Genomic DNA, 23,382 nt, shown 5'->3' on the forward strand with positions numbered 1-23,382 from the left:
CATCTAACTAGCGAGGGGTCGGGTCTTGTGGATATAAGTCGCTGACACGTTATGACTTTGTTGAGTTAATTTGCCTGAACAGATTATTTTGTCAGCAGGTGTTGCATTGCTGGGTGGATTAACAAGGACAAACCATTGATGCTAATAAACCCATAGATTCTGTTGCAGCAAACCAAAAGACTAAAATATAGAATAACGAGCCACTTGACATTACACTAATTTAATCAGCACTAAATTACTATAAGTCTTAACCACTGACCCACTTTGTCCTGACATGCTGCATATATCAGTTCAATGAGTTGCTCAAAGAAGCCTTTTTAAAATGCCATATCTGAAAACTTTTTTCAATCTGACCCTCTGCCGCCTTTTAGATGAGTACTGCAGCTTCAGGTTGTTGAGAGACAACAGACAGCTTTGCCTTTATTTGGTGCATTATGAAGCCAAAGTGCTTCCACACACAGCCGCTCAGATTCTTTGTTCTCACAATTATCAGACTCCACACAAAAGCCTCTTGTCCTCCATCTTGCATTAATGAACAAGAACAGCAATTGCCTCCCTCACAGGCATTTGGCCACCATCATTACCATTACAGTGTTTTATTCTCCTATTGCTCTGAGCCTCTATTTTCAAATTGAATTACAATAAACAGGCGTCTCTGCCTTCAGCACTAATGACGATTTCTTTTACGCTAAGCTCCTTATTGTGTCAATTAATGTGAATGTGTGTTGGTGTCAGCACCTGTTAGGCATCAGCAGGGTGATTAGACAAAGAAGAAAAAAGCACAACTAGAGATTCTGAGACGGTTATGAAGAGCTAACTTCATAATGATCTGCTGTCAGACAAAATTTAACCAGTTAGAAAAGATTCCAGCTGCCAAATGAACCCCTTGCTTTCTTCGTTGTAGCTCTAATACGAATAGTTCTCCAAATGCTAATCCCGCCTCTGGGATGCTGCTTTTCCTGGCGTGTGCGTGTGGAAAAAACATGCATCGTATTGTTGGGGGTTTCTGACACGAGTTTTTCCTTTGCTAGCTGCTGTATATTTTGGATAGATAACGGAGGTATTAAGCAAGATCTCATTAGCAAACATTGTTTGAAGCCAGAAAACCAGGGACACAGATGCGATTTAACAGGAAGTGGAGCAGCAGCTTGGGCATATCCAAACATTACAATACAACCTCATTATGTTCATTGAGAACAATTGCTGCTCTTCCTTCTAATTCCAGGGTCTGTGGGAGAAATGGGGGAAATTGAGCTTTCACAAGAGTGCGTACATGCACACACACACATGCATGCACATGCACAGACACACACGCACACACACACGTGCGCGCACACACACACCTCTAATTTTATGCAGCAGCCCTGGCTTTAATAACAGAAATGTAAATTACTTGTAAAAATGTTGACACATTCATCTTCTCCCTCTTGTCTCTTGATGTGGGATGAACCACAGAGAAAACGGTTACGTAATGCTGCATAGGCTTTAGCTGACGAGTTTCTTTAGACTTGTATGAATTTGAAGAGAGCAGCAGGTTTGCCTCAGAAAACCTCGTCATGCATATTAATGGAAAAAAAAAAACTCTCATCTTGGGGTTTCTATGCCCAAGTTTGCACTCATGCAATATCTTTTGGAAGAAGCCCATTTTTAATGTCCTGACTGTTTCTGGAAAGTTGTGAATATGTGGACTTGCACATTATTTCCATACCTGATGGCACAAGAATACTTGCACAAATACCTGTGCCATAACATATAAGCCAAACTTTTACATTTTACATGAGGAAGATCTTTGCAGAAAAGTAACAAAAGAAAAAAAAAATCAGCACTATATTTCCATCAACATGTTTCGGCATTGGCATGGTGCGTTCAGTTTATTGTACGATGTTATTTTTTTGTCACACTGGTGATTTGCATGTAAATTTTATTTTGTCCTGACCTGAGCATCTTCTTGCATGGAAACTGCCCCCTACTTATCTAAAGGCAAACTCTAAATGGTTCAGTTTAAGGTTTTCCTGCAGCAATGGTTTCTTCCTGCTTCTTTTTCTCAAAATACCAGAATTGTAGAGTCTCCATTTGAGCCATGGATCTGTGCAGCTCCTCCTGAGTTACTTTTACATCTTGGCTGATTCTCAGATTAACGCTGTCCTTTGAAGTTGTTCTAATTTATTTCTATTTTGACATGAGGAATTGCTCAATGAGATCTTCAAGGCTTAGAATATCATCATATAACTTAACTTTGCCTTGTCTGCTGTGTTTCTTGGTCTTCATGACTCTGTTTGTTCACTAAAGTTGTCTAACAAACATTCAAAGTCTCACCCGAACAATTGTGGTCAGTGCTTAAGCTACACATAAGTGAATTGGGCTGTTGCGGTAACTCAGGAGACAAAGCCCAGGAACACCTGCCAGCCCTTCCAGACCATATAGCATTGATGGGAGACGACGGCTGATTGAAGGGGGTAATGAGATGTAGAAGGCAGCCAGCTCAGCAGGGACCGGAGGAGACACTGTCCCTCCCACTCCTCCTCTCCTGTCTCTCACCCTGGGAGCAGTATTGTAGTTACCTCACATTGGATCCACTTAATTTCCCTCTTCAAAGTTTAATATGTACATGCTCACTTTCTCGCCTCTGCACTTATCGCCCACACATTTGCTTAGCCTTTATTCACCGGTCCAAATTAAGTTCCGCCATTTTTGCTCTCTGTCTACAATAATCCTTCAATTTCCTCATTATTTGTGCCCAGCAGCCCTTCTGCTCTTCAGCCGGCTTATTTTTTGTGTGCGTTCTTCTCAATGCAGGTATATTAACGTACCGGTCATATGAAGACTGGTGTCAGTAAAACTTGACTCCTCTTTTTGGGTGTTTTATTGGCTTTGATCTGTCCTAAATGTCCAGTTTTTGTTTGTTGTAACATGTACTCTGGTACATTTTAATACTGTTAAAACTTCATTAGGTAAGTTTTATCAAAATAGTTTTAATATTTTTGTAAAACAGTTTTTATTGTGACATTAGACGATGACCTGTGAAAAACTCAAACTCGTCTGTCTTCTCCCAAGGCCCCACTGTTATCTGCACAAATACACCAGAAACAACCAATCAGATTCAAGAGGAGGATCTTAGTGCTGTCAATCACCATTGTGTATGCACTCCTCACATCCTCTCCCTTGCTCTCTGCCACATTAAAGCTCTTTCCAGCAGCGGAGCCTGCCGTGAATGTCCAGGCTAGTAAGCATGACCAATAATAATGGCAGATAAACAGTTTTTCTGTAAGATAAAGTTGTTTCTTCACAACTTAATTACATCTGCAGCATGTACGCGAGCTTGACTGCGACCTTCCTCCTGGCTCTGATTGATTGTTTCTGAACAAGTGGTGCATTTTTGCAGATGGCAGTAGAATCGCACGTCAGAGGAACTCCATTTATTTATTTTTTTTCAGATTTTTTTTTAATAAAAGTTACCTACTTCAGCTTTAAGGACCCCAAACTGTGGCAAGGAAATTATTCCCAAATCATAACACGCCACCAGTCTGACTCGTTGATACAAGATAGGATGGCTTCCATGTTGCTTTCCCTGACCCTAGCATCTGAATGTTTTCTGGTGTCACTTTCCATGGGATCTATAAACATTTCCAACTCTGATTCCTTGTGGTTTCTTTTGTATTGTCAGGTGGAGTAAATAAATCCTTCTCAGATCTATCCCTTTTACAACTCGGTTGGTACTGATCAGATATCAGCAAGTCAGGATTAAGCGTTCACAGTCACTGCTCTCCCCTGTTTGAAACTGGATCAGTGATCTATCCAGAATGATGGGATGCACAAAATTATTTGAATAGTTAAACTTTCTTCTGGAGCAATGAACCTCTACGAAGACTGGGAAAACAGTGGAGGACGGATCAAACAATGGTTGGCGTAGCAGCAAAAACAAAGTGGTTGCATTGTGGATCCACTTAATAACTGGCTTTAGCACTGAAGCTAGTTTGGTTATATTGTGTTTTCTGCATGAGCAAGTGAATGATCAGCCACGGTCGTAGCTTAAAAGAGCTTCACTGTTAGCCGTGGTTTTTGTTTTTGTTGGTTTTTTTTACTACCTTCATGCAAAGTGACTGTGCCGAGGACTTTTAATAAATGCTAATTTAATTAGCAGCTGCTTGAGTGGATGTGACTTCAAGGCGAGTTACATTTATTGAAAAACCCAGAACTTTTCAATACAATATAGTAGAAGGTATGAGACATTTAAAAGGCTCTCTAACCTGATGCATATTTTTGCACATGTCAACAGTTTAGTTGAGCTACTTTAGAAAATATTTGTGAAATTTCCCTTAAGTTTTATGGACTATATATTGTCTTTTGTAGCTGTTGTTAAGCAACATTTTCACTCACTGTGTTCCTCTGGTTGTGCTTCTTTTTAATTTCTGAATCTCATAACTAAATGCTATAACCGCATTGTGTCGAATAGTTTTTTTTTCTTCTTCTAATTTTGATATCGCAGAGAGCAAAGACAGCAGAGCTGAAGCTCAAACAGCCAAGTTGAATGACTTTGCTCTGATCAGAGTGCGTGCCTAGAATGTCAGAGGCTGTTTTTGATCGTAGGTGAGGACAAACAGGGCTTTTCATAAAGCCGGGATAAAGTCAGCTTCTGGATCAAAATTATGGTACGGTATGAATGGATGAAATGCCACCGATTGCATCTGACCTCCCATCGTGGGTTCCTCTTCTTTTCCTTTTTTTTCTCTCCTGTCGTCTTTGGTGGAACAGTTCTGATGTCTCGCTGAACAGAAATTTGATTCCAACTCTCTGACGAAACTTTTATTTTTGTGGTTCGTAATGTCAGCCTGTCTATTTTTGTCCTGTCTTAATTCTCAATCATCTGTTGCTTATGTGTGGAGACTTATTGATTTCGTTTTGCACCAAAACATACAAAAGCATAAATAAAGCCCTTAATCTTGAGCTATAATATCCCTGTGGTTAAAAGATTATAGACATATGTTTGTGGGAATTGATATTGCATGTCTGTGGTATTTTTCTTTTATTAGACCAGATTGTGTATGTTGTGACTTTTAATTAAGATGCATTTGACCAGAGAGACCATAGAACAAGTTGTTGCGATCACATCTTTCCTGCTCTTGGCTTTAGGAGTGTCAGAGTCACTCAAGACCCCGGCTGATCTTTGAAGAGTCAGAAAGTCGTGCTGCTGTCATGTGGGAACTCATTATTCTTCAGGAACAGAAGGAATTCAAGTGCAGCAGCCTTCGCCACAGTCAGTCAGGGTGGCTCAGATCCTGGATACGTTGTTTTTGGGCATTCGTGAGTCAGTTTGGCTTTCAGATATGCGTCCGAGGATGATGGCAGCTCCGGATTCTGCTCAGCAAACTAGAATCACTCATTCTCATGAAAGAATTATTTATCACAAGTTATCTGAGAGCTGTCTATAAAAGTAAGATGCAGCTTTGACTGTAAGTACTCAGTGTTTCTCCTACTTTTATAATAGGAGCAATACCCACCCCCAGATATCTCTTGCCCCCCGTCAGTTCCTTTATAGATTTTTTTATTTTCAGATCAAAAAAACTTACTGTAGAAGTGATCTACCCTTTGTCTTAAGGGTAGGTACATCAATACAATCACACAGCTGGATTGTATTGATGTATTTTGCACATCTCATTTCCGTTTCTACATGACTGCACGTTTTCTTTTTGTAATTTATTTTCTTTTTGTCTTATTTACATGTTTGGTTTTTTAATTTTTCTTCTGTTCTCTATTGAGATGCCACAGATGGTTCTGTTTTGAGTTTCATCCAACTGTATTAGCAATCATTTGGCATTTGCTCTGTTCTTCTAATAGAAGATTTTTTTTTGTGATGATCATCCCTGCTGTGAAACACACTTGTACAGTTTTTGTCAGACGTAAACTGTAAGCAACCTAAATGTGATGATTTCAGCTTCTGGATCAAGAGTCCTTTTATAGGCTTTTGAATACTAATTAAATATTTTTAAGCAAAAGGAAAAAAAGACATAGTTTTTGCATATTTTTTTACCTTTACATTTTTTAATACTGTCTGTCATTTGTTAAGTTGGTGTTTAAAGAGGCAGTATTTTGTATTTTCCAGGCACGTCATGCCATTTTATAGGATGAAATCATTATATTACATGCCTTCATATGCCATTAAAATATTGTACACATCAAAAACTATTTAAATTAAATGTGACTTGACACCAGTAGCCGTGTTTCCATTACAAATGCACGCGAAGATTTGTTGCTATTCTGCTAATGTAAAAAAAAAAAAAGACACTTTCAATTGGGGTGCTTCTATTAAATAAGAAATGCAATTAAAATTATACAGAAATAAGTTAGTTTATTCAATAAATCATTAAAAAATATGCCACACCATGATCCTCCTCCCACTTCCTGTTATCTTCTTCATCGTTTCTGGCAGTAGTAACATCTGGTCTTTGATCACGACTCGTGTGATGCGAAAAAAGTGTTTCCATTGCAGTTTTGTGAAATACACAAATTTTCATACAGCTGAAAAGCCACCTCATTCTAGCGTAAAAACTTTATCAAAAAACATTGTATTTTCAAAATTTCTGTGTTCCCATTAAGCAAATTTATTTTAGTAGTTCAAATTTGCACAAGTATATGGCCAATGATCATATCTGACTCGCTGACTATCTTAATTAATCTCAGTCTCTTTAATAACCTCTCACCCCTTCTGAGACTCCCTGGTTAGCCCCTCGTCACATTAATGCTCCTCCATGCCATCCAACGATACTGTTTAAAGGAGCATTGTAGTTTGTATCATAAGCTCCGCAAACGCTCATTTTTACCAGGTGTTTGCTAATCCTGCATGGGGGAATAAGGGCTATGAGAGGCAGAAGCCCAATCAGCTTTGCGGAAAAGGTGCCGCTTTGTGGGAGCAAGCGTTTAGGCACCCCCGGAACGGTTGCCAAATCCTATTCAAGGACATCTCAAACATGCTTGAATAAGTCAAAGCAACACTTTAGGTTTGTGTTTCGTGAGGGAATTATATTATAACATGATGTAAAGCTCTAAGTTAATTTTGCATTATACCTCTCTCTTGAAAAAAATTCAGTCATGTTAGCGTTATAAAAGTTATAATTTCTGAGACTCTCTTTCCATTGTTTTCCTTTATGTAATCTTTCCCACAGCTGCTCTCTGCTCACTGTGTACAAAAGCACACACACCTGCTCTTCTCCAGGTGTGTGACGACTCCTACACTGCAAAAAGTCCCCTTTCAAAAACAAGAAAAAAAAAGTACAAAAATAGGGTATAATTTTCTTAAAATAAGAAAAATTATCTGCCAACAGAACAAGAAAATTTATCTTGTCAAGATTTTCTAAAACAAGAAAAAATATCTTACCAAGATAAACCTACAATATCTTAAAATTAGTGTATTTTTACTTAAAACAAGCCAATTTTACTTATACGAGTAAGATATATTATCTTATTTTAAGAAAAATTATCTCAAGTAAAGAAAATGTTACTTGACACTGAATTTCTTAAAATAGCGTAAAATTTTCTTATTTTAAGAAAAATGTTCTATGTATTAAGAAAATAAATCTCATATATTCTATTTGTATTAGTAAAATTGGCTTGTTTTAAGTACAAATACACTAATTTTAAGATATTGTAGGTTTATCTTGGTTAGATATTTTTTCTTGTTTTGGAAAATCTTGACAAGATAAATTTTCTTGTTCTGTTGGCAGATAATTTTTCTTATTTTAAGAAAATTATACCCTATTTTTGTACTTTTTTTTTCTTGTTTTTGAAAGGGGACTTTTTGCAGTGTATACCTAAATCTAGTTTATTTTTATTGTTGCATAGGATTAAAATATATATTTTGTCACAGCTTTACTCAAGGTTCTTATGCTAAGACAAACATCCAAAAATTGATCCTGTGAATACTGGAACAAGAGATGTTATTGGCTTGCTGAAATGAAGACATAAGTTCAATTACTTTTAACATCTTTATTACGTTTAAGTTTCACATAAACACAATAAAACATGACTACTGGTCAGAATTTAAAGTCTGGATGGGCATCTGATTCTGAAACAATCCTGTAAAATGACAGAACAATGACGATCTGACACATCTGCTGCACTAAGAGTCAAGCAAACCAAATTGTCCAAAGCAAAAAAAAATCTTGGGATTAGATGTCAACAATAGGAGCTTCCCCCGCAATGAACTTCTTCCAATAAGCCATAGCCTTTTATATGTGGAAGTCTTGCCTCAGTTACGGACGGCGTTCTCAAGACGTCTGTCAGCAGCACAGAGAGGAGTGGCCACACACACGGATGCTGAAAGGTGTAGTAGCTATGATGTCCTCCTTTCAGAAGATCAGGGCAGGCATGGTTCCAATGGCCAGTAGAAAGTTGGTTTCACGATCACCACAGAGCTGAAAAGTGGTCTTGTTTGAAGTTGTTGGGTCATCTGCTAATTGGAGCACAGACAGAAAAACAGTCACAAAACAAACCACGTTTTAGGGACTAATCAGTGTAATGATGAATCAGTATCATAAATTTCTTACCTCAAGAATGTGAAGGATGCCGTCACTTGCAATTCCCAAAGTTTCTTGTAGATGGTGCAATACGTGATAGGAGATGTGTCTGGCATAGGCTTCACCATGGCAACAGTTTGGTTTACTTGAAAAATAAAACAAGTCTTATTTTAGTTCATGTGCTCAATTACAATATTACATGAATTCAAGATGGCAAGAAAGTTATTTTAATTAAATCAAACTAGGACTACTTAAATTCACAAATCAAAAATAGTGTTTAAAATATCCTGGTAACAGTGTGGAATATCTAACCTAGGCTTTTAGACTCACTGCATTTAAGTTTTTAAATTACAGCACATCAAACACCCTCAGTTAGTGAAATACTAGGCGGAATTGCTCTTTAACCATTTCCCGAATCATAAGCTACGAATGAGAAGCCACCTTAGCTATGTTAAAAAACGGAAGCTACCAAGACTCGTGTCGATATTTTTAAGCCACATCTATTGTGGTTAATAACTGTTCAAAGCTCATATTTACAAGAGCGGCTCTTTAACCGCTGATGAAAATTGGCATATCACGACATGCTAACTAGCTTCAGTTAGCTTATCTTAGAAAGACAGACAACTTTAAACTTACCTCTGAGTACAGCAGCTGTAGGGTCTATACACGTAAAAAAGTCCTCCATCTTCATTCATGTCCAACCGAGATTAGAGAATTTGCCAAAAGAAAATCTTATAAAAGTACAGTAGATAAAAGCTTAGTTAGGCTGTTACAACTGAATTAACGGTTAATCAGGGCAGTTAAATGATCTCTGGCGTTGCCGTTAGTGATGTGCGGATTGATACTGAAATATCGATTCTTCCGATACCAGAACTTAATTCTTTAAAATCTATTGTCAGATCCAAGGATCAATACTTTCAACACTTTAGTAATTTGAGATAATGTAGATTAACAAGAGCAAGTTAGAAAGTAACTAAATTATTGAGATCTTGCCGAAATGAAACGTTGTTAATGGGAACTACTTTTTCTTCCGCCTGGTGAGTATGTAATGTGTAAGGACGTAATGCCCAAGCGCAGCGTGCTGCTGACGCTCACTCACTCAGAAATGAACATGTTGACAGATTATTAAAAAAGTGACATGGAGCCATTTCAGCTGTCATTTTGTAGTAGTTTTAATAATTAAACAAGGATGTGTTTAGTAGGGTTATTACTTTACTAATTTATTTTTTTTTAGTTTGCAACTCCATTTTCATATGTTTTGTATATTTCTGCTGAATTAAAATAGCTTATAGTAAACGAGATTGTTCTCAATGTACTTCTGAGTTTAAAATGAGTGCATCAGAGTACATTGTGTTCTTTTTATGAAGCCAAGATATGGATTACATTTATTTTTTATTTAATTAAGAAGCAAATTAACTGTCTTTGCACAAAGTATGGGATCCTTGTTGCCAATACCACCTTAAATTTTACTCGGTATTGGATCGGAAAGAAAATCTGTTGTATCGAACATTAATACTATCTCACTGACATTTTGGGCGCTTTCCCATGTGGATTGTATGATGTCATAAAAGGGGTTACAAACATGATGAATAAAATATTGTTCAAACTAATATTAGTAACTTATAAAGTAAGAATTTGAAATATAAACCAAAAGTTAAAATATTTATCATGACATTGAGCTAATCAATATTGTTGATTCTAATCTCATTGTGTGGAATACCAGCCATTTCAAATCACACATCAATAGAAATTTCATGACATGTCAGTAAGAGGTTGCATCAAGAAGATCAAATTAAGAAGGTCCTTAGCAGATGGAAACATGCCAAGAATTATCTTGATATATAAACTGATATTGTTTCTGAAATTGTTGTGTTAAATGTCAATCGTTTAAATATGAAATTATAATTTCCTGTACACTCTGCCAACTTATACAAGAATATAAGTTCATGGGTTTTTTTTAATTTTTCATTGACAATAACACAAAGGATTCCATTTGGACATAGTCTGTTTTAATTATCTGAATACATTTAATTAAGTATGTGATTTCGCTTTCTGTGCTTGAAATAAGAAATTTTTACTTATATAAAATAAGTTCTAGACTTGAAGTTTGATTGGTAAATATTGATATTCTAGATTCTAGCACATATTTACTCATAATAAGTAATATTTTCTTAACATTAAGCTTTTATATCTTACTGAGATAATTAAGTACAAAAACACTTAAAATAAGAAAAATATTCTTACATAAATCCCTCTTGGTGAGAAAAATTATCTTGACAGAAAGAAAACAAGAAAAATCTCCTTAATTTAAGATATTTAATCTTACTAAGATTTCAGTTTTTGCAGTGTAGCGATCCGTGCGACTGTCGGGCCTCTGAACAGCAGCCGGCTGTGACTTACATCTGGCCCGACCTGTCAGACCTAACCAGGCATAGTAAACAATATCCCCCATGGCAGATGTCTCAGAAATACGAGTCCGTGTTTCCCACTGACTGTCCCCTCCTTCTCGACTATAACTCAGCCAAAATACACTCGTACCTCTCAGTCCTCGATGCTTGCAATTTTTGCAGCCCTCGTTTTTCATTTGCGTGTTATTTATTGATTGACTCTGATGTGGGCCGTAAAATTTGCACCATTGAGGCCAAACGTTTCATTGCGTCTTATAGCATCTCTTGTTTTCTCTTTAACCTCGATTAGTAACATCTCCCTTCTTTTTTCTTCGAGGTTCTGTATGCAGAAGAGTGCCAAGTTGGTGCCAGGGGTGACGTTAGACCTCATTGAGAAGTAAGTAGGAGCGCACAACAATTTTCCCTCTTATTGTCAGCAGGGCACGGTCTGGAGACATCATTATCCAGTTTCCCTTTCCTGCCTGTCTCTCCTCTCCTCGCCTTGCCTCCCTCTCTCTGTTGTTTTCCATCCTGAAGGTATAATCCTATGCCTTTGTTTCCCTCTCGCTGTCAAAGTGGCAGCACTTTGGCAGATTTAAAGCTTTAAATTTGCTGAATTAACCTCCGGGTGTGGAACGACTGAACGTGGATCATCTCTTGCTCTCAGGCACACCATCCTCAGATTGATGCCAGCTCTGAGTACATCCAAAGTTTTTCCGTTTTCACTGAACTGTCTGCGTAGATCCCCACCTAAGCTTTTTGGAGAGGATGAAATGACATTTATATATTTAGATGGTTTACTTAATTTTTTAAAAACCTAGGTAACTTGGTAAAAACAAAAAAAAGAATTGTCTGAGAGTGCCTGAGGGAGTTGAACTTGGAGGGCGTCTCAGCAGTCTCCTAATGATGTGTTTATTTGTCACACTAAGTTTGTTAAATTTGAATAAGCAGCGTGTCAGACTGCCACGGACCAGCAGGAAAAATCTGGTGAGGAATGCACGCACAAAAATCTATCTGCTCATAAAATTATGCACAGAATCAGAAAATACCATTTATTTTGTTCTTTTAGTTTGATTTGATGCTTACCACATCTCCTAAATATCAGAATCTGTTTATTCCTCCTCTCAGTGAAGCTTCTGTTGCTTCCTTTTATGTGTAATTGACAGGCAATGGGCTTATCCGTGGAACTTCCTACAAGTCTTTCCTCCCAACTGAACATCTTTTTTCAGATGATTAGAAAATAAAAATCAAAACAAATGGTGAATAAGCCGATGCCAACAGTCCCACAAGCGCCTGCTTTTCCTTGCTGAGCTCCTTCTGTCCTGAAGAACAGCTGCAGCTTGAATGTGAGTCATTGCAGCTGATGTAAAAACTCATAATTATATTTCTTACCACAGTGAGAACACAAATAAGTATTTACAACCAGATACGTTATTTTATCTGGATTTTGTGTGATAGACCAACACAAAGTGGTGCTACAGATCTTTAAATATCATGCGGCCTTCAGATTAGGGAACGGGAGGCGGACAGCACAGAAGGAAACCGTGTTAAGTACATTGCTACTTGACTTGAAAGCAGGGGAGCAACGTGCTATGGAGTTATCAAACATGCTTCTCCACCTGGCTTTGACAGTTTTCCAGAGGACAACACTTGCCTGCATTGTGTCGTGTTAAGTGGTGCAGAATTAATTATATTGTGGGGCAGATCTTTGGGGGTCGGCCCCTTTGTTGCAGTGAAAGAAACTCTTATGCTACGTTCACAAAGCAGGTATTAATGGTCAATTAATTTTTTTTTGCTGAAATCTGTTAGTGATGCAGTGGCAGTGAGACTTTGGTGTGAACTGTTTATGACCTGCATATGCAGAAGAACAGCAGTGCACTGTTTATAGAAGTAATAATGGGCAGATGCGTCTGTGGATCAACATCAGAGTTATTCAGCCGACAGTACTTTCTCAAGATCACAAGAAGACGAAGGAAGCTAATAAAAAGAAAGAACTACTAATAGAAATGGCCCTTTGTGGAGCATTGACAGCAACTTGTGTCGAGAAGTCTGTATGCAATGTTCAACCAGGAATGGTGGGATTGTGATGCAATCTGCTTCACTTCTGCATTAGTTAAAAATTTCAACCATTTTCTGGCTTCTTTGGGTGCAGAATTATGATGCTTGCTCATATTTGGGGAATCCTTGCATGGTGTTTGAACACAACCTTAATGTTGCACAATTAAGAGAGATTTCAGGTAGATTCAGGCTTCCAACTTTGTGGAAACATTTTGGGGGTCGTCTCTTACCTTTCCAAGATGTCTGCTCACCAGTGTAGAAATGGAGGCTTATAAAAAATATGGATGAGTTTGGTGTGGAAGAAGTTTATTGGTCTGCCTGACCTGGTAGAGTGCCTGTGAAGATGAAGTCCTTCTTTTTCAGAATTGGTGTATGATCTTAAAAATACCTTCTGGAAGATGGTTGAAAAGTCCCAAACACAACCCTAAATACTGTGGAAAGCCTTCAGAGAACATTTAAAGCTGCCCAGGGTGCAGTGACGACATAGAGAGAGGGATGTCACTCCTGTTCACATGTTTGAAGGTAGACAAGTGAAAATGTTTGGGAGAGATTTGTGTTTTAAAAAGTTGCATAATTACACATTATGATGATGTTATTATGGGCTTGCTCATTTAAAAATTTACTTTCTTACTATTTTAATTAGTGAGCCTTACTTATAGGATTATCCACCTCATAATTATGTTGGACTTCATTGGACTTCATTGGACTTCACTGGTATATCTTTCAGAAATACCAGTGCATTTCCACACAGCTGCATAGTTAGGTGTTCCTGAATGTCAAATAAATAGGGCACGTCTCCCTTTTTCCCCAAACTATTAATGCGAATTATTCATAATTCAAACATGTATTTTTCCAAGCTTTTTCTCGCTCGTCTGAGATCTTTCCTTTTAGTTTTCTTCTGATGTTATTTGTACACATCGTCATTGCTTCTTTTCATCTCCTCTCTCAAACACGACCACTCTCCAGTTGACGGATGTTGCACAGAAAATGCTGTAGTTTTCATTCAGCTGCAGACGAACTGCAGCTGAATGACTCCCAAAGGCAGGATGGGAACCTGGTAGAGAAGGGACAAGTACCTTTGAACAAGTATAAAAAAATGTTTCACTCGTATAGTCTTTCTTCTCAACCATTCTGACATTAGTTGGTGGATTTTGATGACGCTGAAGCTCTCCCTTTATGCTTTGCGCTCTCATGTACTTTTTATCTTCCATCTCCTGTCTCCTCTGAATCATCCTGTGGACTGCAGGAACAATAACATTTGACCTGCTGGCTATAAGGACAGTTCAAACACCCACAAATGTCACACTGACTTACGTCAGAGGTTTTTTTTTTAATCATATATATTTTGTTGTCTTTCCCTATTTAACCATGAATAAAACACTTTAACCTCATACACAGCTTTTGACTTACCGTGCCTGTTAAAAGTAGAGTTTTCTTGTGGATTTGCTTCTTTCTTGCAGATTTATAAGTAGTTGTAATACATTTTTTTGTAGAAGGGTTTCTAACTTGTCTGTCTTGAAGTTTCAGCAGTGTGGGACCGGTGTGGCTGAAATGTGCTGTTTTGGTTGATTGCATGTCCTATGTGTTGCACGGGAGGGTTTAAATGTTGAGTCAGCCAATATCCACCTTGGTTAAATAATGAATATCCTCAGAGCTCATAAAAGAAAAATGGGACCAAGCTCATCTCACCTCAACTCTCTAGAGTTGTGTCAGCTCTTTGATTAAAGCTGAGCCTCAAAATCAAACAAGAGACAGAAACACTTCATTACTTGACTTAATCATAATCCAGATAATCTGATGTTTCCGCACCAGAGTGAGGACCATTTAATGTGATACTTAATGTTCACCTCCTATACCTTTTTTGCAGGTCTTGACTCATTTTGTTGATTGTTTTGACTTTCTTTCCCTCAAGTTTATCTCTAATAGATCAGCTTGGAAAACTGGTTGAACTCGCATTAAAATTTTTTAGGTTAAGTTTGGAAATTTACACCTGATTACGTCACTTGCTTAAAGATGAAGAGACGAGGCAGCTTGTTTCTGCAGTACGTGTTATGTAACCGATGGATCAAACATTTTCCCTCTTCCATTTTCCCGTATTGTTCTTATTCAACACCGGGCCGAGCGTGGCTAAGCAGCCAGCCGTTACACTCAGCGTCCACTCATGTTGCTCGCCTTTAAAGGTTACACGTGGACAGAAATGGCCTTAAACACTCATCGATCGCCTTTGTTACAATCATTTTGTTGTGAAACAAATTCAGTATCGTGGCAACTTTGAATAGTCGCATGTTGATGATTTGTTTATTAATTTGATCATTCTTCGGTCCTCACTCCATCTGTGCACCCTTCTGTCTCCTTTCTTCCCACGTTCGTCCAACTCGCATTCTGGTTGGATCCAGTCACAGGAGCCCTTTTTACATAATGGAGTCACGAAGCACAGGGCATGTGGATTTTACCTGCTCACCCCCTCTCGCTCGTCTCAAAGGAGGGTGTTGAAGCAAGTGATGTGGGATGATCCATATTAAGTCATCCTCTGTGCCTTTCACTATAAGACTTTTCATCCAACCTGCTGTACTTTCGCAATTAGCAGGTTTCTGATATCCAACTCTGTGTTTCGGGAATCATGTCTCTGTTGTAGCGCTGTTTTGAACACAGCGGAAATGCTGCATCGATCCGGTAATGAAATACTTCTTTCATTCGCTGTTTTGTGACGTCAAGAACAAGCCGTTCCCTCAAGGTGGCAAAGATGTTTGTATATTTTTCTGGGAGCTTTTTCCACCTTTGTGCAGAGCCTTCTGAGCTTGTTTACATCCAGTGTCTTATTTACTGATGTATTTGTAAACTCTAGTGCCACGTGATCTACAGTACCTTCAGAATAATGAGCTACCAGAATCAACTCTTTCAAATTACAGGGAATAAAGTTGTTGCCTTGATGAGGGGCTGATATGAGATCACTGCCTGTTGAGATTATTAATGATGATTTATATCTTCAACAGACCGATGATCCATAAAAACATTAAAAAAGATGACTTCTTTGTTTAATTTTAAGGCTTTGTAATCCAGAATCAACATGATATTCATGCTGTCAGTGGAGCCTTTTAAATGTGAACTTTGACTTTGATGTATTTAATATACGTCGCAAAATTTTATCAATTTAAAAACAGGATCTCCGTTGGCTCCTCTTTATTTTTAACCGGTGCTTGTCAGTTAATCTATCTGATGAGAGCTTTTAAAGGCCTAAATATCGTATTAATCTTATTATTTGAGAGTTGTGTTGCAACTCATAGTTCACTTTTACTGTTTGAATCAAAGCAAAAAAACTCAAAAACAAACCAGCGTTTTAACATCAAACAACCGTCTAAGGTAACACGTCTTCATTTCTCACGTCTTCATGGTGTCTTGCACCTTTTAAGTTTGATGCCTGTTTGTTCCCCACTAGATGTATCATAAAGAACTTCTGAAAAGTTTTAAAGGGTAAAAATAATGTCAGCACTTTTTTTGTTGTGCTCTTTCATTTCATTTGGAACTAGAGACACTCTCACAGATGTGAAACCGGAGCATTGGTGGAAACTAAATTGGGACGATACATCCTAACTTAATGTGGAGAGCAAGAGATGGACAAAACTTACCCAAACTTTGATTGATGGCACAAGCCTCAACACCTGAGAGCATTCTTACCCATTCAGTGATTCATCTATTTCTTCACCCATCCACCACTTGCCTCTTCCCCCCCCAAATGTATTACAGAGAATAATCAGCGAGGATGGGAACTGCTGAGTGTTCATCCTGACTGCTGACTTTTCAAACACCTTTGGCAGGCACTCAAAGTGCTCAGGAGTTGGCCGGCCCTCATCGCTACACAGAGGGCTGGTAGTGCCAGGAGCCTTACAGCTGCTATTATTTGTCACTTAGGTCAAAAAGAGTTCAGCCTCGTTGCACATTTATACAAACTTGGGTGGAGGGTGATAAACAACTTGAGATGTAATGTATTATTGCAAAAGGGACAGTGAGTATACTTGTGCTCCAGTGTGGAATCTAATGATGATGATAGATGTTTAGAAATGACAGTTTGTGGCGAAATCTGGATGGAAACAGTTAAAGGCTTCTTTTATGCGAAACCTAAGGAACTTAGTTTTTTGTTTTGTGAAGTGGCTGATTCACCTTTCTCAGACTCTCTCATTTAACAGGGAGTAAAAATGGACGCACACCACCATAAATCATTTATAGGGAACTGGGAAATTCATATGTAAAAAGTATGTTTTGCATGTTGACAAATTCCCTTTTTTTGATGGCGAAAACCCAGAACGCTTGTAAGAAGAGGTTACCAACTTGATGTTGGCTTTTATTGCCATCAAGTTTTATTTGTTTTCATTTTGATTCTTTTATATCTGAAAGACACCAACAAGAGAACTGATTAAGAACTTCATGGCTTCTTTTTTGTGATGTCTGTTGCTTTCTTCAGTACAAATAGCAATTGCATTTACAAAAATCTGCCGTCTTGTTAAGATTCAGGATTTTTTTTTATGTATTTGTTTGTGTTAGAGAAGAAATTGCTGGCAAGCTTTGGATCATTGTCCTAATTTTTAATCCAACTGTAATTAAAGCTAAGGTCTACAGGTCTCTCATGATGTCATGTTACACAGTCTCTTGTTTTTTAATACAAAGTCTGACCTTAACTGTGACACATAAGGTCTGTAGGGGGCCTTTACTGACCTCCTGGGTCAGTCATTGATTCACATATGGATTCATTTTCCTGACCCGGCCACCATGGGAAGGTTCATCACCGTTTTCTTCCTTAATGGATAATGGCTTCCGCTGTTGCTCAAGGAGATCTCAAGAGCTTAGAAATTGACTTTTTTCCCCCTACTTCACGTTAAGATATTTCTTTGGTGGATACTAAAACTTAATCAGGTTATCAGTCTTTGACATTAAAATTAGATTGATATGAAAATTCAGCAAAAAAATAAATAAATAAATAAAGGAAATGCAAAAGGAGAAATCTAGGGAGGAAAAAGTTTTAAAAATTGATTCATTTCTAATCTTACAGCGTCTCGTGGCATTAGAGAAGGTGCTGCCAGGATCAGCAGAGATGGCCACCTGTGTAAATATTTTACTACTGAGACACCTTGTCAAGTCAAATCAGAACACAGGTTTGTTTTCATGCAGCTCACTTTGTAAAGACATCCCAGCTGATGTTGCTGCAATATAGCTGCCTCTTAAAACATCTTATCTTGTAGATCTCAACCATGATCAAAGCGAGACCGGACTTACTTTGTGTTTGTTCCTGGTGTCAGTCTGATCTCAGCCTACAGCAGCTCTGAGGCACAAAAACACATGAATATTCAGCTGTTAATCTCTGAGTAAGAAACTTGGTGCTTTTGAATGTTAATGTCTTCACATGGTGTTGTAATAGTGCAGAACAGTTGCTGCTTTTTTTTGCTCTGAGTAAGCCCTGTGACATGCGGTGAGCGCGGCTGACACGATGCCATCTGTGTTGTGTTGTGTTGTGTTGCAGGATCCCTGGCAGGCTCAACGACAGACGCACGCCCCTCGGAGAGCTCAACTGGATCTTCACCGCCATCACCGACACCATCGCGTGGAACGTGCTGCCCAGAGGTGAGTCTCTTCGTCACAACAGCCTCCTCCTTATCAGGAAGATCCATTTATTTGGATCCTCACAAGTATGTGTACACAACAAAATATATATCACACAAATGTAGGCAGGTCACAATAGCAAATTTTGCTGGACGATAAATTGTCCCAGAAGTTGTAGCGATAAACGATAATATTGTTGCTTTGAGACCATTTTAAAGTAACGTAATGGTATAATAATGCACACATTCTTAAAGATCAATAAACTTTAGATTCTCAGACATTTTAAATATCCAAAATAAACAAAACCACAGAAACAACAAATAAAAGGAAATATGATGTCTCTGTAAGCAAAACTGCCCTTAGATAAAGTCTTGTTGAGAACAAAGCGTGAAGACTTCTTTTCTTGCTTTAATTTATCATGTGATTAATTAATCACATGTCAATCATGTAGGCCTGATTGACAGGCCTACATGAATGTGCTTGAATAGTGTTTTTATAGGAATACAAAAAATTTTAAATAAGAAAATAAAAATTTCACCACGCTCAAAAATAAAGCAACATATTGTGTTTCTCTTCAGTGATTTACAGCTACTCTGGTTAGAGATTTCTGAGCAGATTCTGATTTCTCTTTTTTTCTGGCTGAATTAAAAATTTCTCTGCCTTCACAAAATGTTTACTGTAGCTCTTAAGTGACCCTTGTTAAAAACTTTTCATTTCCTTCTTTTCTTCATTCATTCCTTCCGTCTTTACTTCCTTCCTTCTTTTAGAATCAAAATGAGAACTTCTCAGATCATCTCAGTTCAGTCAAAACATTTGTAATGGTACAAGTATTCATAAGAAGCTGATTTTCCTCAGAAATGCATCAATTTGCATCAAATCTGGTGAAAGATTGAGCGTCCTCTGCAGGGATGCTCCAACTGTCTCCTCTCTCTTGTATTTTACATCATAAGAACAACCCCCCACTGTGCGGTACACATGTAAACAGCAACCGTTGAGTAATCCAAAAACCAAATGATCCACACTTTCTCTGCTGTGCTAATTGAAAAAAAAAAAAAAAACAAAGCTTTAAAAGGAATTTCTACTAATGCTTTAGTGTGCTGATTTGTTATAGGCTCGCCAACCAGCCGTCAGAATCAGGAAAATAAGCTCCTTTTTAAAAGATTTTGCTATTATAAGCTAAAAGTAATGTTTGAAAGCACTCAGTGGGGGTGTCGGGGCAGGAAGATGAGCTTGCAAAGACATCAGAGGCATACTAAAATCTTTAAACATATCTGGGCAATGATGAAAAATAAAGCGTCCCATGTGGCTCAGCTCTCAGAGAGTCCAAAGTGGGGCACCTAAAATAAAAAGCAGCGATGTTTAGGCATCAGCAGTACTATGAGAGCATCAGAACATCCCCAGTGGCTGAAATCATGCCGCTGTTGATATAAAATGCCAGAAGCGCAGTTTGTGTGGGTCAGCTCTTCAAATTGAGATTAATTGTGTTTAGAGTTCCCCGCACTATAGTTGAGGATATCACTTGAGCCGGGGTTTGGCAGACGACACACCGCGCCGCAACTACCCGTTTCTCGCATGCTTGCCCTGATGAAAACGCTGGCGCACACACTCGTTGTTATGACATGCCTCTAGATTGTGTATTCCTTGATTTCCCTCCTGTTTCATGTATTCAACACACATCCTCTCAGTCACACACTCGAACTCCCACGCGACAAACTGTATCCCGGTTAGAATAGCATTGTGACAATGCTGATGTCTGCCAAAGCCTTTTAAAGCCTCGGGGCTCCGCTGTTAATGAAGCTGCCCACATCAAAGAGATTTCCTGTAATGAAGGCACTGCATACACCTTATCCAAATCACGCACACACACTCACACTCACACTGAGACTTCTGCAGCCTGTCACCAACAACATGCTCATTGTCCCTTAAGAAATATCTCCAAAAAGTAACAGTAAAATCATAATCATCAGCAAGAAATGGTGGAAAGGAAGTGGCCCGACTTTGTCAAAGTTGAGCTAAACTAGTGGATTCCTGTTCCTGTTTAAAATTCTGGATAAATCAAAATTTCAAACAGTTCGAACCAGAAATTTGCATACACAGCATACATAACTTGTCTTTTCTTGGTTTTATTTAGTTAGGAAAACCAGTATTATTTCTGTTTGCTAAATGACAGAAAAGGAAAAAGCAGGAACTCTTTAAAGAGAAGGAGGTGTTGGAATTTCTTTTATGTCATATTTGATATATACAGTATATATTTTTTTAAAACTGAAAATAACAGTTACTTGATTGTGCTATAAAATGGCACCATGTGTCTGGAAAATGCATAACTGTGCCCTGTTAAAAGAATTCACTCTCCCGCTCTTCTGTCATTTAGCTGGTAGGAATAATTTTCATGATCCTATCTGACCAAAAACAGGACCAGTTTAGTGTGATTTAATGTCAGACAGAGGGGGGATAAAAAGAATGCATCTTTTAATAAAATGTAAACGTCTGGTTTCAGCTGTATATTGCAAATGTGCCCAGACACTGCAAGCCGTCCAGACCCACCATCTTATTTGACTAAGCTACAAGAAGAGGACATGATTACGGACACGACTAATTGAAAATAAGCATTTCTCTGTCTTTTACATAGTGGAAGCAAACCCCCAAACCAGGTTGTTTTTTCCAAATTTAGTGACTTTGTCTCAATATGCTCTGTTCATTCACATATACAGTAAAGTGCCCTGTTTTCTTCTACTCTTGCATATAGGTTAATCTAATTCGTTTTTTGCCCTTCTTCTGTCTGCAGAATTATGTATAATTTCTATTTTCTCCATCCCCAACTTCAGATCTGTTCCAGAAGTTGTTTCGTCAGGACTTGCTGGTGGCCAGCTTGTTTCGCAATTTCCTGCTTGCGGAGAGGATAATGAGGTCGTACAACTGTACACCAGTCAGCAGCCCCCGTCTGCCTCCCACATACATGCACGCCATGTGGTAAGACACGCTCACAAGCAGAGCTCGGGTTACGCGCCCACACAGGTGCACAGACGTCTGTGGCTTTGTAGAGCTGGAGGTTAGAGGAACGACAGGAGTCACCCTGAAGGCCCGGCTGTTAACTCAGACAGAAAGCAATTAAAAGATGAGAAGAGTTACTAAGAGACATATTCTTTATTAGGAAACAGTATTATCCTCTTTATGTAACGGTATGTATATTTAATGAATGAACATTTTAAAAAATCAACTGGGAAATTAGAAGTGAATTCAAACAGTGAAACATGCCTGGAAGCTAATGTGTGTCAATGTGAAGGGATTTCTAACTGAAAGAAAACTGCTTCCTTTTTTTTTTTTTTTTTTAGATTTGGTTGGTTTGTGACTCTCCATTGAAACGGCTTATACATGCAGGAAATCGCTCAAAAACATCTTGACAGTCAGAGTTTGATAGATGCCTCCCAGAAGTAATCTCAGCCAAAGGGTTTAAAACTAGCTGTTTGAGGGTGTCCTAACTTTATCCTCACATGGGAGGCACATTTTGTTAATGTCTTTTGTTGATTAAAAGTAGATTATTTGTTGTTGTTTAATCTCAGTTAAATTTCTTTATTTTCCAGCAATAAATAAAATGTGAAAAATATCTTGAAGAGTTTAATATTTAATGGGGTGTTTCCTGTCTGGCCATTACCTTCTTACCCAATTCCACTCGATTCTCATCTCCCTTTAACGTTCCGTCTAGGATTTCTCCAATTGAGCTTGATTTCTCCAGTTGAATTTCAGCCTGGACAATCAGTGAACACAAGGAGGAGTTGTGAAAGATGATATTGATTTTCTGCACTGTTTTTGAATCGTTGTCTTACTATACAGGGTGGTAGTTTGGCATTGGCAACACACGAAGTGAATTAAAGTTGGACCAAGAGGAATGTTTAAGACATTTTATTGCTGATAGCCCTGCTCCCTGTGGGGTTGATTACAGCACATTCAGTTTCTGGTAAACTTCATAGTGCAGCTTTCTTCACGATCGAGCTGACCCATTACATACATCACATCCAGGGACTTCCTGTTATATTTTTTATGAATGACTGTTTTCCTAGCTGTGTTCTAAAAGCAATTATAACCCATATACAAACACATAATGAGAATGATGAAGGAGGACCATTAAGAGGGGAGCTTGTGGTTGTGTTTTTATGACACCGTGATCCCAAACAGACTTTAGTCACAGCAAAGTAGCTGCTTTCACATTTCTTTTTGTTCCTGACTCAAGAAAATCCAGGTGAGCTGAAAAACCAATAGCTTCTCTGGTGCATTTTGTTATATTGCTTTTTCTCTTGATGCAACAGATGCTTTGTGCGTCCTCAAACATACGACAGGTTTGCTGCCCTGTCTCTCATTTACAGTCACAGATCTATAAGCAAACTGAAGATAAACACAGCATCCTGGACTTGCTCTAATTGTAGATTACATGTAAGCAATATAAATGCTTGAGTCACTTTCACAGCCTGCTTAAATAAGTATTGGTGTGGAGGCCTGAGCCTGGAGGTGTTTGTATATGTTTCTGCCTTTGAACATATGCAAACTCTTCATGCGTTATTTTCTTTACATCCTTTTTTCCCTCATGTTACCAGTGTTGCTGTCAGCAGTGAGCTCAGTGTTTTATGGCGGTGAAAATTACCACCAGTACAGTAGTAGTAACTGGAAACAGAACAGGAATGGTTACTTAGTTTAAGGTTTTTAATATCATAAAAAAGACATATTATTCTGTTTGAATATTTATTTAAAAGGCTTAGCCAGAATGCTCTAGTAGTCTATAAGAACATGTTGTTGAGCTGCGTTTTGCAGGAGAAAGTTGTCGTTACTGTTCTCTGTTGGAC

The 23,382-nt window shown here is 38.2% G+C and overlaps 1 protein-coding gene and 1 long non-coding RNA gene across 8 annotated transcripts in view; one reads left to right on the forward strand and one right to left on the reverse strand.

Annotated features, from left to right (window-relative positions):
- The window catches only part of rptor (regulatory associated protein of MTOR, complex 1), a 156,605-nt gene that overhangs the window by 62,914 nt on the left and 70,309 nt on the right, over positions 1–23,382 (forward strand). For all 6 annotated transcript variants that reach the window (XM_081607400.1, XM_081607406.1, XM_081607408.1 and 3 more), the window contains exons 8-10: positions 11,235–11,294; positions 18,468–18,568; positions 21,373–21,517. In XM_081607400.1, the coding sequence (XP_081463526.1) occupies positions 11,235–11,294; positions 18,468–18,568; positions 21,373–21,517 (306 nt within the window). The remainder of the gene's footprint in view (positions 1–11,234; positions 11,295–18,467; positions 18,569–21,372; positions 21,518–23,382) is intronic.
- On the reverse strand, positions 7,966–9,905 carry LOC103463543 (uncharacterized). Of its 2 annotated transcripts, XR_533525.3 has the most exons (3): positions 9,147–9,905; positions 8,541–8,655; positions 7,966–8,446 (listed from the first exon to the last, which is right to left on the reverse strand). It is a non-coding gene; the product is annotated as an uncharacterized LOC103463543 (long non-coding RNA). The 2 variants fall into 2 exon arrangements; XR_014087664.1 differs by having other exon boundaries at positions 8,541–9,905.

The sequence above is a fragment of the Poecilia reticulata genome, chromosome 1 (genome assembly GCF_904066995.2).
Source record: "Poecilia reticulata chromosome 1, P_reticulata-male-v2, whole genome shotgun sequence".
Classification (NCBI taxonomy): Eukaryota; Metazoa; Chordata; class Actinopteri; order Cyprinodontiformes; family Poeciliidae; genus Poecilia; species Poecilia reticulata.